Genomic DNA, 18,450 nt, shown 5'->3' on the forward strand with positions numbered 1-18,450 from the left:
CTGGGTTCAAGCGATTCTCCTGCCTCAGCCTCCCAAGTAGCTGGGATTACAGGTGTGCGCCACTATGCCCGGCTAATTTTTTGTATTTTTCGGCAGAGGCGGGGTTTCACCGTGTTGGCCAGGCTAGTCTCAAACTCTTGACCTCATGATCCTCCCATCTTGGCCTCCCAAAGTGTTGGGATTACAGGCGTGAGCCACCGCGCCTGGCTTGCCTCCCTGGAACTTCTTAGTGTCGAAATTTTATATTCTATGTTTCTAGTCATAAGGCCTACATTTTATGGTCATGTAGGTTTTTAAGGGTGTATAGGTCTTTCTGTGTTTAAGATCAGATACCTGAAATTCACTTTTTGTGAAATTTGGGAGCTTGGAATACTGTAGGTGATTCATATGTAAATGTGATTAGCTTGTCACTAAAATTATTAGTGGTAATTCCATGTCATTGATTATGGGTGATTAGGTTTTTGGTTGATTAAATTCAGTCTGAGCCTACTCCAACTGCTGGCTCAAGTCAAATTCTTCCTCTGTTTGAAAGTTGATCTAACCCACCTTATTAAGTGAGATGGTATATACCCTTTTAATTATGTTCTATTAAGCATTCTTTAGCTATGTAGGAAATAAGAAAATGGAAAAAAATTAGGAAAAATATCTAACCGTATCTGCATGTGTGCTTTCTTACCACATCAGCAAAGCTGGTATAGGTAATTAAAGCACAAAACCCTGAATTGATAAATATTGCTTTCTCTCCTCCCCACAAAGTTTACTTGACCTGGATTGCCCAGATACCTCCTTTTTTCCCCAGATACTTAAAAAATGTACTTTTTGCTTTGTATACCAGATTCTAGATTTGTAAAGCTGGATTGTCTCTTGAGAGTATCAAGACTGTTAGTATTAATAGAAAAATTCACCTTTTTACTTAGAGAGCATTGTCAATATTGGGTATATGTTCATTTTAGCACCTATAACGTGAGTCATTTTCTTAACATTATTTGCTGGGTTATATTAACCTCAAATTATGAGACTTTCAGATTGAACCTAAATGCTGAATTTATGTGTTTTAATTTTTTTTAAGCTAAAATATTTCTGATTGGCAACCTTAGAATTCATTTACATGCTGTTGCCAGTTGCCCTGCTTATAAATCTGAAGTCATTTGACTGAAGTGTTTTCTAGTACTTTTGCTTTAGGAGGATTACTTATTATTTGTTTGTTTGTTTGTTTATTTATTTTTTGAGATGGAGTTTCGCTCTTCTTGCCCAGGCTGAAGTGCAATGACATGATCTTGGCTCACTGCAACCTCCACCTCCTGGCTTGAAACAATTCTTCTGTCTCAACCTCCTGAGTAGCTGGGATTAGAGGCATGCGTCACCACACACGGCAAATTTTGTATTTTTAGTGGAGACGGGGTTTCTCCATGTTGGTCAGGCTGGTCTCAAACTCCTGACCTCACGTGAGCCGCCCACCCTGGCCTCCGAAAATGTTGGGATTATAGGCGTGAGCCACCACACCCAGCCAGATAACTTATTTTCAGATAATCCATATAGCCTTGGCGTGACATAGCTACTTCAGTGTTTCTTGCTAGTTCTATTTCATTATATTTTAAAGCAGCTTGAATTTTAATTTTTGTTTACAAAGTCTGTTTTGTGGACTTACCTATGTAAAAAGATAACTCCTGGAAATTTTTTTTTTTTTACTTTCCACTCCCATTACTGTTAACCATACTAAAATAAATCTTTAGGCCAGACGCAGTGGTTCATGCCTGTAATCCCAGCACTTTGGGAGGCCGAGGCAGGAGGATCCCTTGAGGTCAGGAGTTTGAGACTAGCCTGGCCAACATGGTGAAACCCCATCTCTACTGAAAATACAAAAATTTGGCCGGACACAGTGGCTCATGCCTGTAATTCCAGCACTTTGGGAGGCGAAGGTGGGCATATAACCTGAGGTCAGGAGTTCGAGACCAGCCTGACCAACATGGTGAAACCCCGCCTCTACTAAAAATACAAAAATTAGCCAGGTGTGGTGGCACATGCCTGTAGCCCTAGCTACTCAGGAGGCTGAGGCAGGAGAATCGCTTGAACTGGGAGGCAGAGGTTACAGTGAACCAAGATCATACCACTGCACTCCAGCCTGGGTGACAGCACGAGACTCTGTCTCAAAAAAAAAAAAAAGCCGGGCGCGGTGGCTCACGCCTGTAATCCCAGCACTTTGGGAGGCCGAGACGGGCGGATCACGAGGTCAGGAGATCGAGACCATCCTGGCTAACCCGGTGAACCCCGTCTCTACTAAAAAATACAAAAAAAAAAAAAAACTAGCTGGGCGAGGTGGCGGGCGCCTGTAGTCCCGGCTACTCCGGAGGCTGAGGCAGGAGAATGGCGTGAACCCGGGAGGCGGAGCTTGCAGTGAGCTGAGATCCGGCCACTGCACTCCAGCCTGGGTGACAGAGCGAGACTCCGTCTCAAAAAAAAAAAAAAAAAAAAAACACCAACCGAACAAACAACAGTTAGCGGCAGGGCGTGGTGGCAAGCACCTGTAATCCTAGCTACTCGGGAGGCTGAGGCAGGAGAATCACTTGAACCCGAGAAGTGGAGGCTGCAGTGAGCCAAGATGGTGCCACTGCACCCCTGCCTGGGTGACAGAGCGATATTCTGTCTCAAATAATAAAAATAAATAAAATAAATCTTCAGTACCATGTGTCCTAGTGAAAGCAAAGGAACAGAAAGAGAGAGAAAAAGAGACTGTGAGGGGATGGAGTGAGAGGGAAAGGGAAAGGGAACACTATGGTAACAAGTTACCTTAAAAGGAAAATGCCAAGTTGGATATACAGCTGCTCAGTAGTGAGGCAAAAGCTTCAGGTTCCAGAGCTATTGAATGAATTGGCAAGAGTTGTAAGGAAAAGTTTGGTAAAAAGAACCTTGATTTATTAAAGTATGCCAATCATATGACTTCATTTCACCATAAAAAATGTTTTTTATACCCAGAGATGAAATAAGCTGAAGCTAATTGGGCATCATCTGTGTATGGTATGTAAAATTTATTTTGGAACATGACAGTTGTGAAATAGCAAATATTTATTAAATGTCTGCTGTATCACAAAACTGTAGGAGAACAACAAAAGTATAAAATATAAAATACAGTCTTGATTCATGAATAAATATCCTTGAAAAATTATCAATATATGTCATATGTATAGTTAATAATTGCCAGGTAAGTTGCGGAGCCAGCAAGTTGTCTGAGTTCAAAGGAGGTAGTGATGACTTTGGACTGGAATGGTCTAGGATGGCTTGTATAGAAGCAAAGTGGCCTTGATGGATGGTTAGAATTAAAATAGAGGATTGGGACCATTTATTTGTGCAATGATTATTGAGTACCAGCTTTGTACCAGGCATTGTGCTAGGCATTGATGATACAGAAGTGAATAGAATATTAAGTAAGATAGATTTTCTTGTAGTGCTGGCATTCTAGTGGGGAACATACTATTATAAATAAATAATATAATGAATTTGGTACAAAGCGCTACTGGAGCTGTAAAGAAGGGACTGGCTATCTTTCTTTGAGGGAAAGCATCACTGAGAGGGTAATGTTTCTAGGTAGTCCTTGAAGGATGAGTAGAATTTCGCCAGATAGAAAGTGGGGCTAGAGTAGGGAAAACAAGCAGAAAGGCATGGAATTTGAAAAAAGTATGAAATGTATGGCAGAAGTATGTAAAGTGCTTGGCAAGGAGTGACAGGAATGAAGTTAGAAAGGATCTTTTGTATTACAAGTTGAGGAGCTGAAACTTAAGCTATTAAGCAATATAGCAGTATATAGTACCTGGATAATTAAAAACACAAGCTCTGGAGTCAGACTGCCTGGGTTTGAATCCTAGCTCTACCACTTAATAACCTTTTTGCCATGGACAAGATACTTAACATCCCCAAGCCTTAATTTTCTTATCTGTAAAGTAGAACTAATAAAATCTTATTATAGGGTTGTTGGAGAATTAATAGAGACTGTGCACGTAAAGTAGGTACCACAGTGCCTGGCCTGGCACATGGTAAGTACTCAACCAGTCGTAGCCATCACCATTATTATTATTATTATTGAAGGTTTAAAGTAGAATAGTGACCTAGTATTCTGTTTTTTGATGGCTAATTCTGGTCATGTTGTATGCAACAAATTATTGGTAGGGAAGAAGGTTGTCTAGTTAGGAGATTAATGGAGTAGTCCAAGTGGGGGATGACCAAGGCATGAAAAACTAGATATGACACAAATTCCTACTAATAGTAGAAGGTGAGTATATTGGATGAGTGAGTATGGAAGTGAAATAGGTGAGCAACAGTTTTTTAGGAAACAATAATCAGAATAATTTTGCTTTAGGGCTAGATTAAATTGGGCAATTGTAGTTAGATGCAAAGATTGGAATGATATTTTAAAAGACTGAGAATGGTTAAATTGAGAAGAATCTTGAAAATAAGATTCAAGGTTTTCTTTTTCTTTTTTCTTTAGTCATTAAGAAACTACCCCAAGTTTTTGAGTAGGTTAATTTACTACTTTGTTCGGTCAAAGAGGAAGAAAATATTTTTCTAGTAAATGATAAGAACTTGAACTAATATTGCAACAATGGAAATTTAAGAAAATTGAATTTGAAGAATCAATAGGACTTAGAGTTCAGAAAGAGAACAATGACATTAAGTGTGAGTGATAGAGAATGGTGATACCTTAACAGGGGTAAGCCAGGAACGGGAGCCAATTTTGAGGGAAAGATATATTTAAAGAACCACCACGAACTAAAAGAGACCCAATGAATACCTTGAAATTTTGAAGACAATGCTGTTGGATTTATTGAATCTTTCCTTAAAGCATGTGCCCAAACCATACTTCTACTCCTGGCAAGCAAATGGTTATATCATTCTTCATGATGAGGCTTTTTTTTTTTTTTTTTTTTTTTTTTTTACCTCAAGACAGGATCTTGCTCTGTCACCCAGGCTGGAGTGCAGTGGCATGATCATAGCTCACTGCAGGTTCAAACTTCTGGGCTCAAGCGATCCCCCAACTCAGCCTCCTAAGTAGCTGGGACTACAGGCACACGTCACCATGCCTGGCTAATTTTGTTTATTTTTTATGGAGACAGGAGTCTCACTATGTTGCCCAGATTGGTCTCGATTTCCTGGGCTCCAGTGATTGTCCTGCCTTGGCCTCCCAAAGTGCTGGGGTTACAGGTGTGAGCCACCATGCCCAGCCATGATCAGCCTTTTGATGTCTCCTTTTGTCAAAAGAAAATTGTCATTATGTTGGTATAAAGACAGATGATACAGGAGCAGCATTCTGAAGACTTCAGTTTCAACTATGGCTCTACTTCTTACTAGTGAAACCCCTTGAGAAACAACTTAATGTCTCTGAACCTGTTATCTATCGTTTGTGAAATGGAGATAAAACTTGCCTGACCCTAACCCCAGCACTGGGAGGTAGAGGCAGGCAGATCACTTGAGGTCATATGTTCAAGACCAGCCTGGCCAATATGGTGAAACCCCGTCTCTATTAAAAATATACTAATTAGCCCGGTGTGATGGATGCCTGTAATCCTAGCTACTCGGGAGGCTGAGGTAGGGAGAATTGCTTGAACCTGGGAGGTGGAGGTTGCCATGAGCTGAGATCTCACCATTGCATTCCAGCTGGGGCAACAGAGCGAGACTGTGTCGGAAAAAAAACAAAAATGTGCCTGACCAAACTCACAGAATGTGCCTCGGAATCATGTGGAATTATGTATGTGAAAGTACTTGGTCAACTATGAATAAAACACTATAAATATATTGTCATTGCTACATAAATTAGTGTCGTTAAACAAGTATTTTGGAAACTATAATCATTAATTCTGTAAACATTTCTTAATACCTGTGTTTCTCCTGTTTGGTTTTTTTTTTTTTTTTTTTGGTTTTTTTTTTTGTGAGATGGAGTCTCATTCTGTTGCCCCAGCTGGAGTGCAGTGGCGTGATCTCGGCTCACTGCAACCTCTGCCTCCCAGGTTCAAGCAACTCTCCTCCCTCAGCCTCCCAAGTAGCTGGAATTACAGGCATCTACCACCACGCCTTGCTAATTTTTGTATTTTTAGTAGAGACGGGATTTCGCCATGATGACCAGGCTATTATTCTCAAACTCCTGACCTCAAGCGATTCACCCGCCTCGGCCTCCCAGAGTACTGGGATTGCAGGCATGAGCCACTGCGCCTGGCCAGTTCTTAAGTTTTAGATAGGTTATCACATAGACCTTGACGATGGTGGAACTTAGAATGGATAAGACTTGTGGGCCAGAAACTTGAGCTTTTGATGACTAGTTTTTTTTGTTTTTGTTTTTTTTTGAGAGAAAGTCTCACTGTCTCACTCTCGCCCAGGCTGTAGTACAGTGGTGCAATCCTGGCTTACTGCAACCTCCACCTCCCAGGTTCAAGCAATTCTCGTGCCTCAGCACCCCCCCAGTAGTTAGGATTATAGGTGCCCACCACCATGCCTGGCTAATTTTTGTATTTTTAGTACAGACGGATTTCACCATGTTGGCTAGGCTGGTCTGAAACTCCTGATCTCAGGTGATCCACCAGCCTCAGCCTCCTAAAGTGCTGGGATTACAGATGTGAGCTGCGGAGCCAGGAGCCCAGCCTATAATCGCTAGTTTAATAGATAGCCAGGATAAGGGTAAACTAGCCAGAGGCATGAATCTCAAAGGAGGAGGCATCTTTTTTTCCCTAGTGGAGCAATGATGTTGGAAGTGCTAATGGAGAGCTAAGAGAATGCTGAAGTCTCCGCTGGGATTAGTGGAATGTGGAAAAATGAGCACCATCCACTTTGAAAAAAGAATTTGAGAAGTATCCTTCAGGAGACCCAAGATTTAATTAAACTAGAGAGACAAGACACTACAAATATTCTGTGTAGAGCTAAAGAACAGAGAGGCCGGGTGCGGTGGCTCACGCCTGTAATCCCAGCACTTTGCGAGGCTGAGGTGGGTGGATCACCTGAGGTCAGGAGTTCAAGACCAGCCTGACCAACATGGGGAAACCCCAGCTCTACTAAAAATACAGAATTAGCTGAGCGTGGTGGTGCATGCCTGTAATCCCAACTATTTGGGAGGCTGAGACAGGAGAATCGCTTGAACCTGGGAGGCGGTGGTTGCAGTGAGCCGAGATTGCGCCATCGCACTCCAGCGTGGGCAACAAGAGCAAAACTCCGTCTCAAAAAACAAAAAAACAAAAAAACGAAAAAAAAATCCAGTCTGGCCAACATAATGAAACCCCATCTCTACTAAAAATACAAAAAATTGGCTGGGCACGGTGGCTCACACCTGTAATCCCAGCACTTTGGAAGGCTGAGACAGGGGGATCATGAGGTCAGGGGTTCGAGTCCAGCCTGGCCAACATGGTGAAACCCCGTCTCTACTGAAAATACAAAAATTAGTCAGTCATGGTGGTGCATGCCTGTAATCCCAGCTGCTCAGGAGAATCGCTTGAACCTGCGAGGCAGAGGTTGCAGTGAGCCCAGATTGTGCCATTGCACTCCAGTCTGGGCAACAAAGCTAGACTCCATCTAATATATATATATATATATATACACACACACACACACACACAAAATTAGCTGGGTGTGGTGGTGTGCACCTGTAGTCTCAGCTATTTGGGAGGCTGAGGCAGGAGAATTGCTTGAACCTGGGAGGTGGAGGTTGCAGTGAGCTGAGATCGTGCCTCTGCATTCTAGCCCAGGCGACAATGCGAGACTCCGCCAAAAAAAAAAAAAAAAAAAAAAAGATTGTGTGTAGGGATTGTGGGATAGATTAAAACAAAATCTTATAATAGGAATTCTGAAGGCCCCAGTGAAAAGGATGGAGGGAGAACAGCAAGAAGGAAATGGTATGAGGGAAAGAAATACAGACAAAAATTTAGAAGTATAGATGTAGAGACTGTATTTTGGATAGTTGCCAAGGATAGCAGTGATGGGAAGCACGATGGGATTAACTGACCTTAGGCATCTGAATGATACTTTGGAGTCAAGTTATTCACTTGGCACAGGCTGTACCCCCGTTGAAGTTAGAGGCCTCATAGGGCTAAGAGGGCAGCCCTTGCTTAGAATTGGGGAACAGGATCAGTTAATTCTCAGGTTTCTTTGCCCAGTGGTAGAAACATTAAGAAGATGTCTGTACCATCATCCCCTCTTTCCCAATTCCTGATCAGTCTGTGTTCTTGGTTTATTTTTCCAACTTCCTAAATTAAAATGTTTTTCAGTCCTATTTTTTTAGCCACTATACATTAAATGTGAGTGAAAATACCTTGCAAATATTATTCGTTACTATATAGATATGCCCTTCATGTCAAAATTTGGATAAAAGGAAGATTTTCAACAGAACAGTTTGGTCAAAATGAATGTTACCAAATCAAGATTTTTAGGTTTTGAGGGGATTTTGTAGCTCTTGTTTGTTTTTGTTTTTGTTTTTTTTTTTTTGAGACGCAGTTTTGCTGTTGTCACCCAGGCTGGAGTGCAGTGGCATGATCTCGGCTCACTGCAACCTCCGCCCCTCCAGGTTCAAGTGATTCTCCTGCCTCAGCCTCCTGAGTAGCTGGAGTTACAGGCGCACGCCCCTATGCCCAGCTAATTTTTGGGTTTTTAGTAGAGACAGGGTTTCTCCACGTTAGTCAGGCTGGTCTCGACCTCCTGACCTCAGGTGATTCACCTGCCTCAACCTCCCAAAGTGCTGGGATTACAGGCGTGAGCCACCATGCCTGGCCGATTTTGTAGCTCTTTAGATTGTTCCAACACATCCTCTATTATTAGCCATTTCAGTTGTTGACTATTTGTATTGCATGTATATACATTTATTTTCTGGTTTTTCCCTATCACAAATATAGAAAAGTGAGGAAACATAGTCTGAAAATTAGGAGAAAAAAGTATATATGGAGGGGGGAAAATAAACTCTGGAAAAGCAGAAATACTTGGCTGAAGATGAATTAGAAATAAAAAAGAAAAACCTTTAAAAAGCCTGGAAACTATATGGAAATGCTTTAAAATGCTTTAGGAGTTGCAAAACAAAGTGGTAGTTGAGAATTAATTGTTTTTTTGTTTTTTTTTTGAGATAGAGTCTCTATCGCCCCAGCTGGAGTTCAGTGGCACGATCTCGGCTCACTACAACCTCCGCCCCCTCCAGCTTCAAGCGATTCTTCTGCCTCAGCCTCCCAAGTATCTGGGACTACAGGTGTGACACCATGCCTGGCTAATTTTTGTATTTTCAGTAGCGATGGGGTTTCACCATGTTGGCCAGGCTGGTCTTGAACTCCTGACCACAAGTGATCTACCTGCCTTGGCCTCCCAAAGTGCTGGGACTGCAGGCATGAACCACCCCACCTGGCCAGAGAATTAATTTTTGATGAAAAAAATTTTGACTCTCTATTGAGCAACTTGTTTTAGGCCAAATTCTATTTCGACAGTTATCTTTTGCCCCGTCAGGTCTCCTGCTGAAGCTCCTTTCTCCACTTGCGAAACAATACTATACATGCCTTTTTTCTCTTATTTGCTGATAAATTAAAATTTATTTTATTTTTATTTTTTATTTTTAGACGGAGTCTCGCTCTGTCGCCCAGGCTGGAATGCACTGGCACGATCTCAGCCCACTGCAACCTCCACCCCCCCAATTCAAGCGATTCTCCTGTCTCAGCCTCCTGAGTAGCTGGGACGACAGGCGTGCGGCCACCACGCCTGGCTAATTTTTTGTGTTTTTAGTGGAGATGGGGTTTCACCATTTTGGCCAGGCTGGTTTTGAATTCCTGACCTCAAGTGATCCACCCGCCTCAGCCTCCCAAAGTGCTGGGATTACAGGCACGAGCCTCTGCGCCCAGCCAAAACATACTCATTTGAAACTGCCAATTTTTATTTTCTGTGTTATGTTAACATTGATTCCCTATAGCTTTCATCTACCTTTACTCATGAGTAGGTGACGTTTTTCTACCAGTCAACCTGTACACATTTTTAAAAGCTGTCCTAGCTGGTTTTGAAATGTAATGTAGAAGTGCCTTGAGTTGAAAAATAAATAGGAAATACAGGTCTTTAGATAACTAACTGTGGCATGGAGTCAGTTTATACTTTCTTTTTCAGGTGAATACATTATAATTCTTCAGTGTGACTTAAAGTAGAGCATTCACAGTGTGCTTGAAAACATGCAGTACCACTTGTGTCTGGCTAAGGGGGAAGTAGGGAGTGGTCTCATAGGTGGATTTTTGGGAAGTTCTATGTTTTGAACTGAATTGAGCAATTAGTGGAATTATGTTGTTGATTGTTAGGAAGTATATATCATCTAGGCCAGGTGCAGTGGCTGATGCCCGTAATCCCAACACTTTGGGAGGCCGAGGCAGGCGGATCACCTGAGGTTAGGAGTTTGAGACCAGCCTGGGCAACACAGTGAAACCCTGTCTCTACTATAAATATGAAGATTAGCTGGGCGTGGTAGCGGGCGCCTGTAATCTGAGCTACTTGGGAGGCTGAGGCAGGAGAATCGCTTGAACCCAGGAGGTAGAGGTTGTAGTGAGCTGAAATCTCGCCACTGCATTCCAGCCTGGGCGACAAGAGTGAGACTCTGTCTCAAAATAAATAAATAAATAGGAAATATTCATCATGTAGAACACAGCTTTTTTTTCTTTTCCTTTTTTTTTTTTTTGAGACTGAGTCTCGATCTGTCTCCAGGCTGGAGTGCAGTGGCACAATCTTGGCTCACTGCAACGCCTGCCTCCTGGGTTCAAGTGATTCTCCTGCCTCAGCCTCCCAAGTGGCTAGGACTACAGGTGTGCACCACCACACCCAGCTAATTTTTGTATTTTTAGTAGAGACGAGGTTTTACCATGGTGGCCAGGGTGGTCTCAAAACCTTGACCTTGTGATCTGCCTGCCTTGGCCTTCCAAAGTACGAGGATTACAGGCGTGAGCCACCGCACCCGGCCAGAACACAGCATCTTAAATAGTGTTTCTTTTCCCAAGTAGAGTGCTAAAAAAAAAAAAAAAAAAAAAAAAAATTTCTCTGACCTGATGAAAAAACTGTGATTCTATCTTGATCTCAGAAATTTGTGTTTATTAGTAAGAAATATTTAACCTTCTCATTTTTATAATGTCCCAAAAGTAACACTTGATTTATTTAGTAATCAGTTCATTAAAAATGTTTATATTTTTAAACAATTACTCTACCATGAGGGCAAATTTGGTTATAGCATATATAATGGTTTGTTTAATCTTTGGTTGGTAAAAACATACTTTGAGGCTTTTATTTTATTAGAATCTTGACATGCTATATTTGGGGGTAAAATATATTTTAATGCCTTACTCTAGATGAGTAAAAAGTAATGATAATACATGTTTCTTGTGAAGGGAAAATAAAGTCCAGTTTTATTTTACTATATATCAAATAGTAATAAAAAAAAGATTAGTGATTTCAGTCTTTCAGAAATGGTTGGCATCCCTCTGCCTTAGTTCTTATCTCATTTGTAAAGGATTGAGTTCTTCCTTAATGTTTTCTCCTGATATGAGAATGTGGTTATATTCTTTCTTAGGTAATTGATATGAATCTAACCCAGTTTTTTTTTGTTTTGTTTTGTTTTTTGTTACTTTAAGTTGAAATGTAAAGGAGCAGTTGGTCCTGTACATTTACAGGCTTCTCTGTGATAATTGATAATCACAATCATGACCCTAAAGCATCAGGAAAATACTGTATACCATATGCTCAGATATATATATATCTGATAGAGACAGGGTCTCACTCTGTTGCCCAGGCTGGAGTGCAGTGGCATAGTCTGGGCTCACTGCAACCTCCGCCTCCCCAGGTTTAAGAGATTCTCTTGCCTCACCCTCCCGAGTAGCTGGGACTACAGGCATGCGCCCCCACACCCAGCTAATTTTTGTGTTTTTAGTAGAGATAGGGTTTCACCATGTTGGCCAGGCTGGTCTTGAACTCCTGACTTCAAGTGATCCACTGGCCTTGGCCTCCCAAAGTCTGGGATTTCAGGCGTGAGCCACTGCACCTGGCCTACTTAAAAAAATTTTTTTTTTCAGAAAAGAGGGAGCTGCCTTACATTTCAGTCTATATTTATTACACTCCTAATGTACATTTCTCTCTCACTTTCTTTATTTTGCAAAGCAAAGTACTATTCAGTAAAGAGCCTGAAACTGCTTCAGTCCAAGCTGATTTTGAATGCATAAAGATTTACTTGTTGGATTCAGTAAAAAAGGAATAAGAAAAACTTACTATATAGTAATTTTTCCTAGGTATATGACCTCAAAATTGTGCTTAGATGCCATTGAAATAAACATTCATGTTTTCCATTCCACTCAACAAGTATCACTTAAAAACAGTACAGTTGGTGATTTCTTATGGAAATCATAAATATGTACTGCAGAGTGAAAAAAACCAACTACTTAACTATGATGAAATGGGAACTTTTGGTTAAATTTGTAGGGATAGGCCAGGTGCAGTGGCTCATGCCTGTAATCCCAGAACTTTGGGAAGCCAAGGCGGGCAGATCACCTGAGATCAGGAGTTTGACACCAGCCAGGCCAACATGGTGAAACCCAGTCTCTACTAAAAATACAAAAATTAGCTTTGCATAATGGCAGATGCCTGTAATCTCAGCTACTCGGGAGGCTGAGGCAGGAGAATCCCTTGAACCCAGGAGGCGAAGGTTGCAGTGAGCCAAGTTCGCGCCACTGCATTCCAGCCTGGGCAACAGAACAAGACTCCATCTCAAAAAAAAAAAAAAAATTACAGGGATAAATTTGCAGTGATAACATTTTACACATGTGCAAAAAGTGCTGTATCTCAAACAGTTTAGATGGAAATGAAGATGATTTGCTTTCAGAATGTGTGTTAGATGACTCAAAAAGTGACTCCAATGATAAGGAATGCACTGGTTTCAAATTTATGCATAAAGATTTTGAATGAAAGTGTTTTGTGAAACATTAAGGTAGGAGAAAAATCAATATTTTGAAATTATGGTTTATTATTTTAAGCCTACTAAATTAATTTACATTTCAGAAGTAAACATCTGGTGTTTGGTCTATATCTCTAGAAGTGTATAGTCAAGTTGGTCAGAAAACATTGTTTTTATGTTCTTGTTAGAAAGGGATAAGGTAAATCACCTTGTATTTGGAATTTCTTTCTATTTAGGCTTATTTGGTATTAAAGTGTTGTGGGGTTTTTTTGAGATGGTGTCTCGATGTGTTGCCCCAGCTGGTCTCCAATTTCTGGCCTCAAGAGATCCTCCTGCCCCAGCCTCCCAAGTAGTTGTGATTACAGACATGCTCCACTACTCCCAGCATTAAATTGTATTTTTTGTACTTCATTTAAGGTAAAAATATCTAATACTGTAATACAATATTTTGAGAGTTCTGCCTAAAAATGTTTTGGCTTAAACAAAAAAGCTTTGGTTATCCTGAAAGAACTTAATTTTGTGAGACGACTCAGTTCTCTAATAATTCTCTACAAAGAACATGTTAATATAAATAGCTTTAAAAGTGGTATAATTTGCTTACTATTTAGAAAAACACTTCTACCCAATAAATGAAGAAGAAAGAAAAATCTCTGCTTTACAATTTTTATTCTTATCTAGATCCAATTATTAGTTTTTAAGTTAATATATTTTTGGTGACTTATTTTTTATTAATTAAAAAAATTTGCAGCTGTCCCTTTCCCCCCAACACATCGCTTGACATCTGAAGAAGTATTTGATCTGGATGGGATACCCAGGGTTGATGTTCTGAAGAATCACTTGGTAAAAGAAGGTCGAGTAGATGAAGAAATTGCGCTTAGAATTATCAACGAAGGTGCTGCCATCCTTCGGAGAGAGAAAACCATGATAGAAGTAGAAGCTCCAATCACAGGTAAGCTTATTCATGTTTTGGGTATTATTTTTATTATGTCGTTGTTTAGTTGCCTGGATTTAAAACTTACTGTTTTCAATGATACTGTATGCTAAATCAATATTACTTGGACATTATCTTGAATTTCCAAATTATTTTCCATACTTAAAAAAGATTGCCTGTTTTCAGTGAATAGACATGATTCTAAATAATCTGAGTGTAGAAGTTAGTCTATTATGCTTTCGTTAAGGTTTCATCAATTGTATTGACCATACTTCAGTTTGATTCAATACTTAACTTTGCTTTCAATTGTTAGGGTCAAATACCTTGATATCATATCAGATACCAAAAGTGACCATTTAGAGAGCAACAGAAAGTATTGAGTTAGAATGGATATTTTGGCCGGGCGCGGTGGCTCAAGCCTGTAATCCCAGCACTTTGGGAGGCCGAGACGGGCGGATCACGAGGTCAGGAGATCAAGACCATCCTGGCTAACACGGTGAAACCCCGTCTCTACTAAAAAGTACAAAAAACTAGCCGGGCGAGGTGGTGGGCGCCTGTAGTCCCAGCTACTCAGGAGGCTGAGGCAGGAGAATGGCGGGAACCCGGGAGGCGGAGCTTGTAGTGAGCTGAGATCTGGCCACTGCACCCCAGCCTGGGCGACAGAGCGAGACTCCGTCTCAAAAAAAAAAAAAAAAAAAAAAGAATGGATATTTTAACTGCCACCATTGTAATTTTGTCATCTTGAAACTTAAAACACATCCTTGGAGTCCTAGAGACGATCTTTATAAATGTAGATGACAGTTTGTCACTGACCACAAATTTCATTATTTCTGTTACATCTTTTTCTTTTTTTTTTTTTTTTTTTTTTGAGACGGAGTCTTGCTCTGTCGCTCAGGCTGGAGTGCAGTGGCGCAATCTCGGCTCACTGCAAGCTCCGCCTCCCGGGTTCACGCCATTCTCCTGCCTCAGCCTCCCAAGTAGCTGGGACTACAGGCGCCCGCCACTGCGCCCGGCTAATTTTTTCTATTTTTAGTAGAGACGGGGTTTCACCATGGTCTCGATCTCCTGACCTTGTGATCCGCCCGCCTCGGCCTCCCAAAGTGCTGGGATTACAGGCGTGAGCCACCGCGCCCGGCCTTGTTACATCTTTTTCTAGATCTTGAGCACATGAACACTTGGTTACACATCATCCTAATCATGACTCTTCACAGACTACTTCCTTCTCAGACATTTCTTGATAGCATTTATACTATGTCTTTTGTAAAATACGTTTTAACTTAACTAAAATTTGTTATTTTAGAGATTTTTTTCCCTTGTCTAATAATCTTCTTGTTTCAGTGTGTGGTGACATCCATGGCCAATTTTTTGATCTGATGAAACTTTTTGAAGTAGGAGGATCACCTGCTAATACACGATACCTTTTTCTTGGCGATTATGTGGACAGAGGTTATTTTAGTATAGAGGTAATAATCATAAACTGTCATTTGATTTGCTGTTAAGTGTTAACATAGATGCTTTCCCTTAATCCTAGTTTTCACAAGTACCTGTGTTAGGTTTTTTTTTAAATAACTCTGCATATTCTGAAGTTTTTATGAAAAGCTACTGTTTATTCCTGTTCTGTCTTTCAAACAATTCAAATAAATTTGTTTGGATAACTCTGTTTATATAATTATAATTGCCATTTTTTCCCCAGTGGAATTTTTGAGCAGACTGAGGGGTCTTTATTGCCCTGTTAACTAGTGGCCTTAAAAAGTTAGTGCTATTTATCTCTCTTGCCCCTAAAGGCATTAAACCATGTGAAAAAAGATTACTTGAATTCTCTCTGATTAAATAAAGTATATTGTGATTTTTTTATTGCTTGAGCCCTAGTGCTTCTGTTTCTCCTTATGTAGCTATTAAGACTCAAGTGTATCATATGGAATCTTTATGTATTTGGAAAGTATTAGTTTGTTTTTAAAAACTTGAGGCATTAAAATGACCTTTTGGGTTCCTTTTGCTCCTTTTTCTTTTTTCTTTTTCTTTTCTTTTTCTTTTTTTTTTTTTTTGAGACAGTGTCTTACTCTGTGGCCCATGCTGGAGTACAGTGGCACCAGCATGGCTCAATGTAGCCTTGAGCTCTTGAGCTCAAGGGATCATTCTGTCCCAGTCTCTCAAATAGCTGGGACCACAGGTGCACACCACCATGCCCAGACTAATTTTTAATTTTTTTGTAGCAATTGAGTCTCTTATGTTGCCCAGGCTGGTCTTGAACTCCTGGGCTCAAGTGATCCTCCCGCCTTGGTCTCCCAAAGTGTTGAGATTACAGATGTGAGCCCTGTTGCCCTGCCATCTTTTTAAATTGTATAAATAAAATTCTGTAACTGTAGAACAATATGTATTTTCCAATATATACATTTTCTTTCTTTTTTTTAATGAAAAAGGGATCATATTATAATATTGTCTGTAACTTGCTTTTTCATACATCCCTACACCGAATGTCTTTCCAAGTCAGTAAATATAAACTTGTAACATCATTTCAATAGCTACATTGTTTTCCACCTAATAACAAACTATAATTAATTAATTCCTTGTGGTTAGACACTGAAGATGTTCCCAGTTTTTTGCCTTTACAAATGATGCTTCAATGAGTCATATTATTCATGCATCTTTATATACTTGCCCGATTATTTTTGTATGACAAATTCCTAGAGGTAGAATTGTGGGGTCAAATTTCTACCAATAGATACCTGTGTTGCACATTTAATATGTTGTAAGCATGTTCTAGGCACTGAACACATGTTGATTAATCCTTACAATAATATTAATGAGGTAAGTACTGTTGTTTTATTCATTTTATAGATGAGGAACCTGAGGCTTAGAGAGGTTAAGTAACTTGCCTAAGGTTGTATTATTAGTAAACAGCATAGCCAGGCAATGTGACTCCAAGCATGTGCTTTTAACCACCTTTCCTAGTAGATATTGAAACCTTACCTGGTGAATTTACGTTGGTTACTGTTGTTTATATCCCCTTCTCCAGTGTTTCCAATATACCTTTTTTTCTGAGGTGTGCTAGGATTCTCAAGAGTGGAAGGAAGTTCTAGACTCCGTCAGTCCTGCTTCCCTTAGGAATTTTACTATCTTGAGTTCTTCTACCTCCTGCTGATAGTTGATTATTAGCCTCGTCAGCTTTTCCCAAATTATCACAAGGCTTCAGGCAAATCAGAAAATGGCCCATCCTAACAAAAAAATTTCAGGCATTTGACAAAAGCAATAAAATAAACAGTTTTATGACGCTTATTTGGTAACTAAGTTGGTGTGCATATCCTTGTATAAGATTGTTTTGTAGCTGACTCTTTTTTTTTTTTTTTGAGACAGACTCTCACTCTGTTGCCCAGCCTGGAGTGCAATGGTGTGATCTCGGCTCACTGCAACCTCTGCCTCCCAGGTTCAAGCGATTCTCCTGCCTCAGCCTCCCGAATAGTTGGAATTACAGGTGCCCACCAACACTCCCGGCTAGTTTTTGTATTTTTAGTAGAGACAGGGTTTCACCATGTTGATCAAGCTGGTCTCGAACTCCTGACCTCAGGTGATCTGCCTGCCTCGGCCTCCCAAAGTGCTGGGATTACAGGTGTGAGCCACCGTGCCTGGATGTAGCTGATTCTTTTAATACCTTTTGTTGTTATAAAAGGAAAATAACAAAGACTCAAAACAAGCAATGAGAACAGATTATTTCCCTGATTTTATTACTTTTTTCCCTTTTGAATAAAATGAAGGTGTGAATAGTTACACGTTTAAATATACCTTAATTTATTAACAATAAAGTTTGGTTGGGTGTGGTGGCTCACATCTGTAATCCCAGCACAGGTTGGCCAAGTCAGGCAGATTGCTTGAACCTAAGAGTTCGAGACCAGCCGGGGAAGCATGGTGAAACCCTGGCTCCACAAAAAAATACAGAAACTTAGCTGGGCCTTGTGGCATGTGCCTGTAAGTCCCAGCTGCTCAAGAGACTGAGGTAGGAGGATTGCTTGAGCCCAGAAGGTTGAGGCTGCAGTGAGCAGTAATTGTGCCACTCCAACCTGGGTTACAGTGAGACTTTGTCTCTAAAAATAAAAAAGTTTGTTTTTTCTTTTTGCATGTGATTATATACCATGCTTATTTCCATATGAAATAGTTCTTCCTTTTTTAAGCAAATAAGTAGTGAGTCTCTTATGTTAAACCTGTTTAGAGAACAGCATCTGCTATAATGTTTAATAATATTTTTATGTAAAAAATTACATTTGCATTGAATTAGTTCAGATAATAAGCACTTACCATATGTAAGGCAATATTCATAATCAACTAAACAAATATAAAACATGGACCTTCCCTTCATTAGGTAGCATGGCATAATGCTTAAGATCAGAGGATCAGAATCCTGTCTCCATCACTTAGAAGTTTTGTGGTTTTGGACAAGTTACTTAAGATCTTTGCTTCAGTTTCTGATTTGTAAAATAAAGATGATATTACATACTTCATAGTGTTGTTTAAGGAATAAATTAGGAGAATTAATTATATAGTGCTTCACACATTGTAAGTAATCAGTAAATGTTAGCTGCTGTTATTTTGACATTATTATTTTATTTACTAA

At 40.1% G+C, this 18,450-nt stretch overlaps 1 protein-coding gene across 13 annotated transcripts in view; it reads left to right on the top strand.

Moving 5' to 3' along the window:
* The window catches only part of PPP3CB (protein phosphatase 3 catalytic subunit beta), a 60,632-nt gene that overhangs the window by 3,117 nt on the left and 39,065 nt on the right, over window positions 1-18,450 (top strand). For all 13 annotated transcript variants that reach the window (XM_074001820.1, XM_045400070.2, XM_045400074.2 and 10 more), the window contains exons 2-3: window positions 13,662-13,862; window positions 15,183-15,307. In XM_074001820.1, the coding sequence (XP_073857921.1) occupies window positions 13,835-13,862; window positions 15,183-15,307 (153 nt within the window). In that variant the 5' untranslated portion in view covers window positions 13,662-13,834. The remainder of the gene's footprint in view (window positions 1-13,661; window positions 13,863-15,182; window positions 15,308-18,450) is intronic.

Source organism: Macaca fascicularis, chromosome 9, assembly GCF_037993035.2.
Source record: "Macaca fascicularis isolate 582-1 chromosome 9, T2T-MFA8v1.1".
In the NCBI taxonomy this organism is placed as follows: Eukaryota; Metazoa; Chordata; class Mammalia; order Primates; family Cercopithecidae; genus Macaca; species Macaca fascicularis.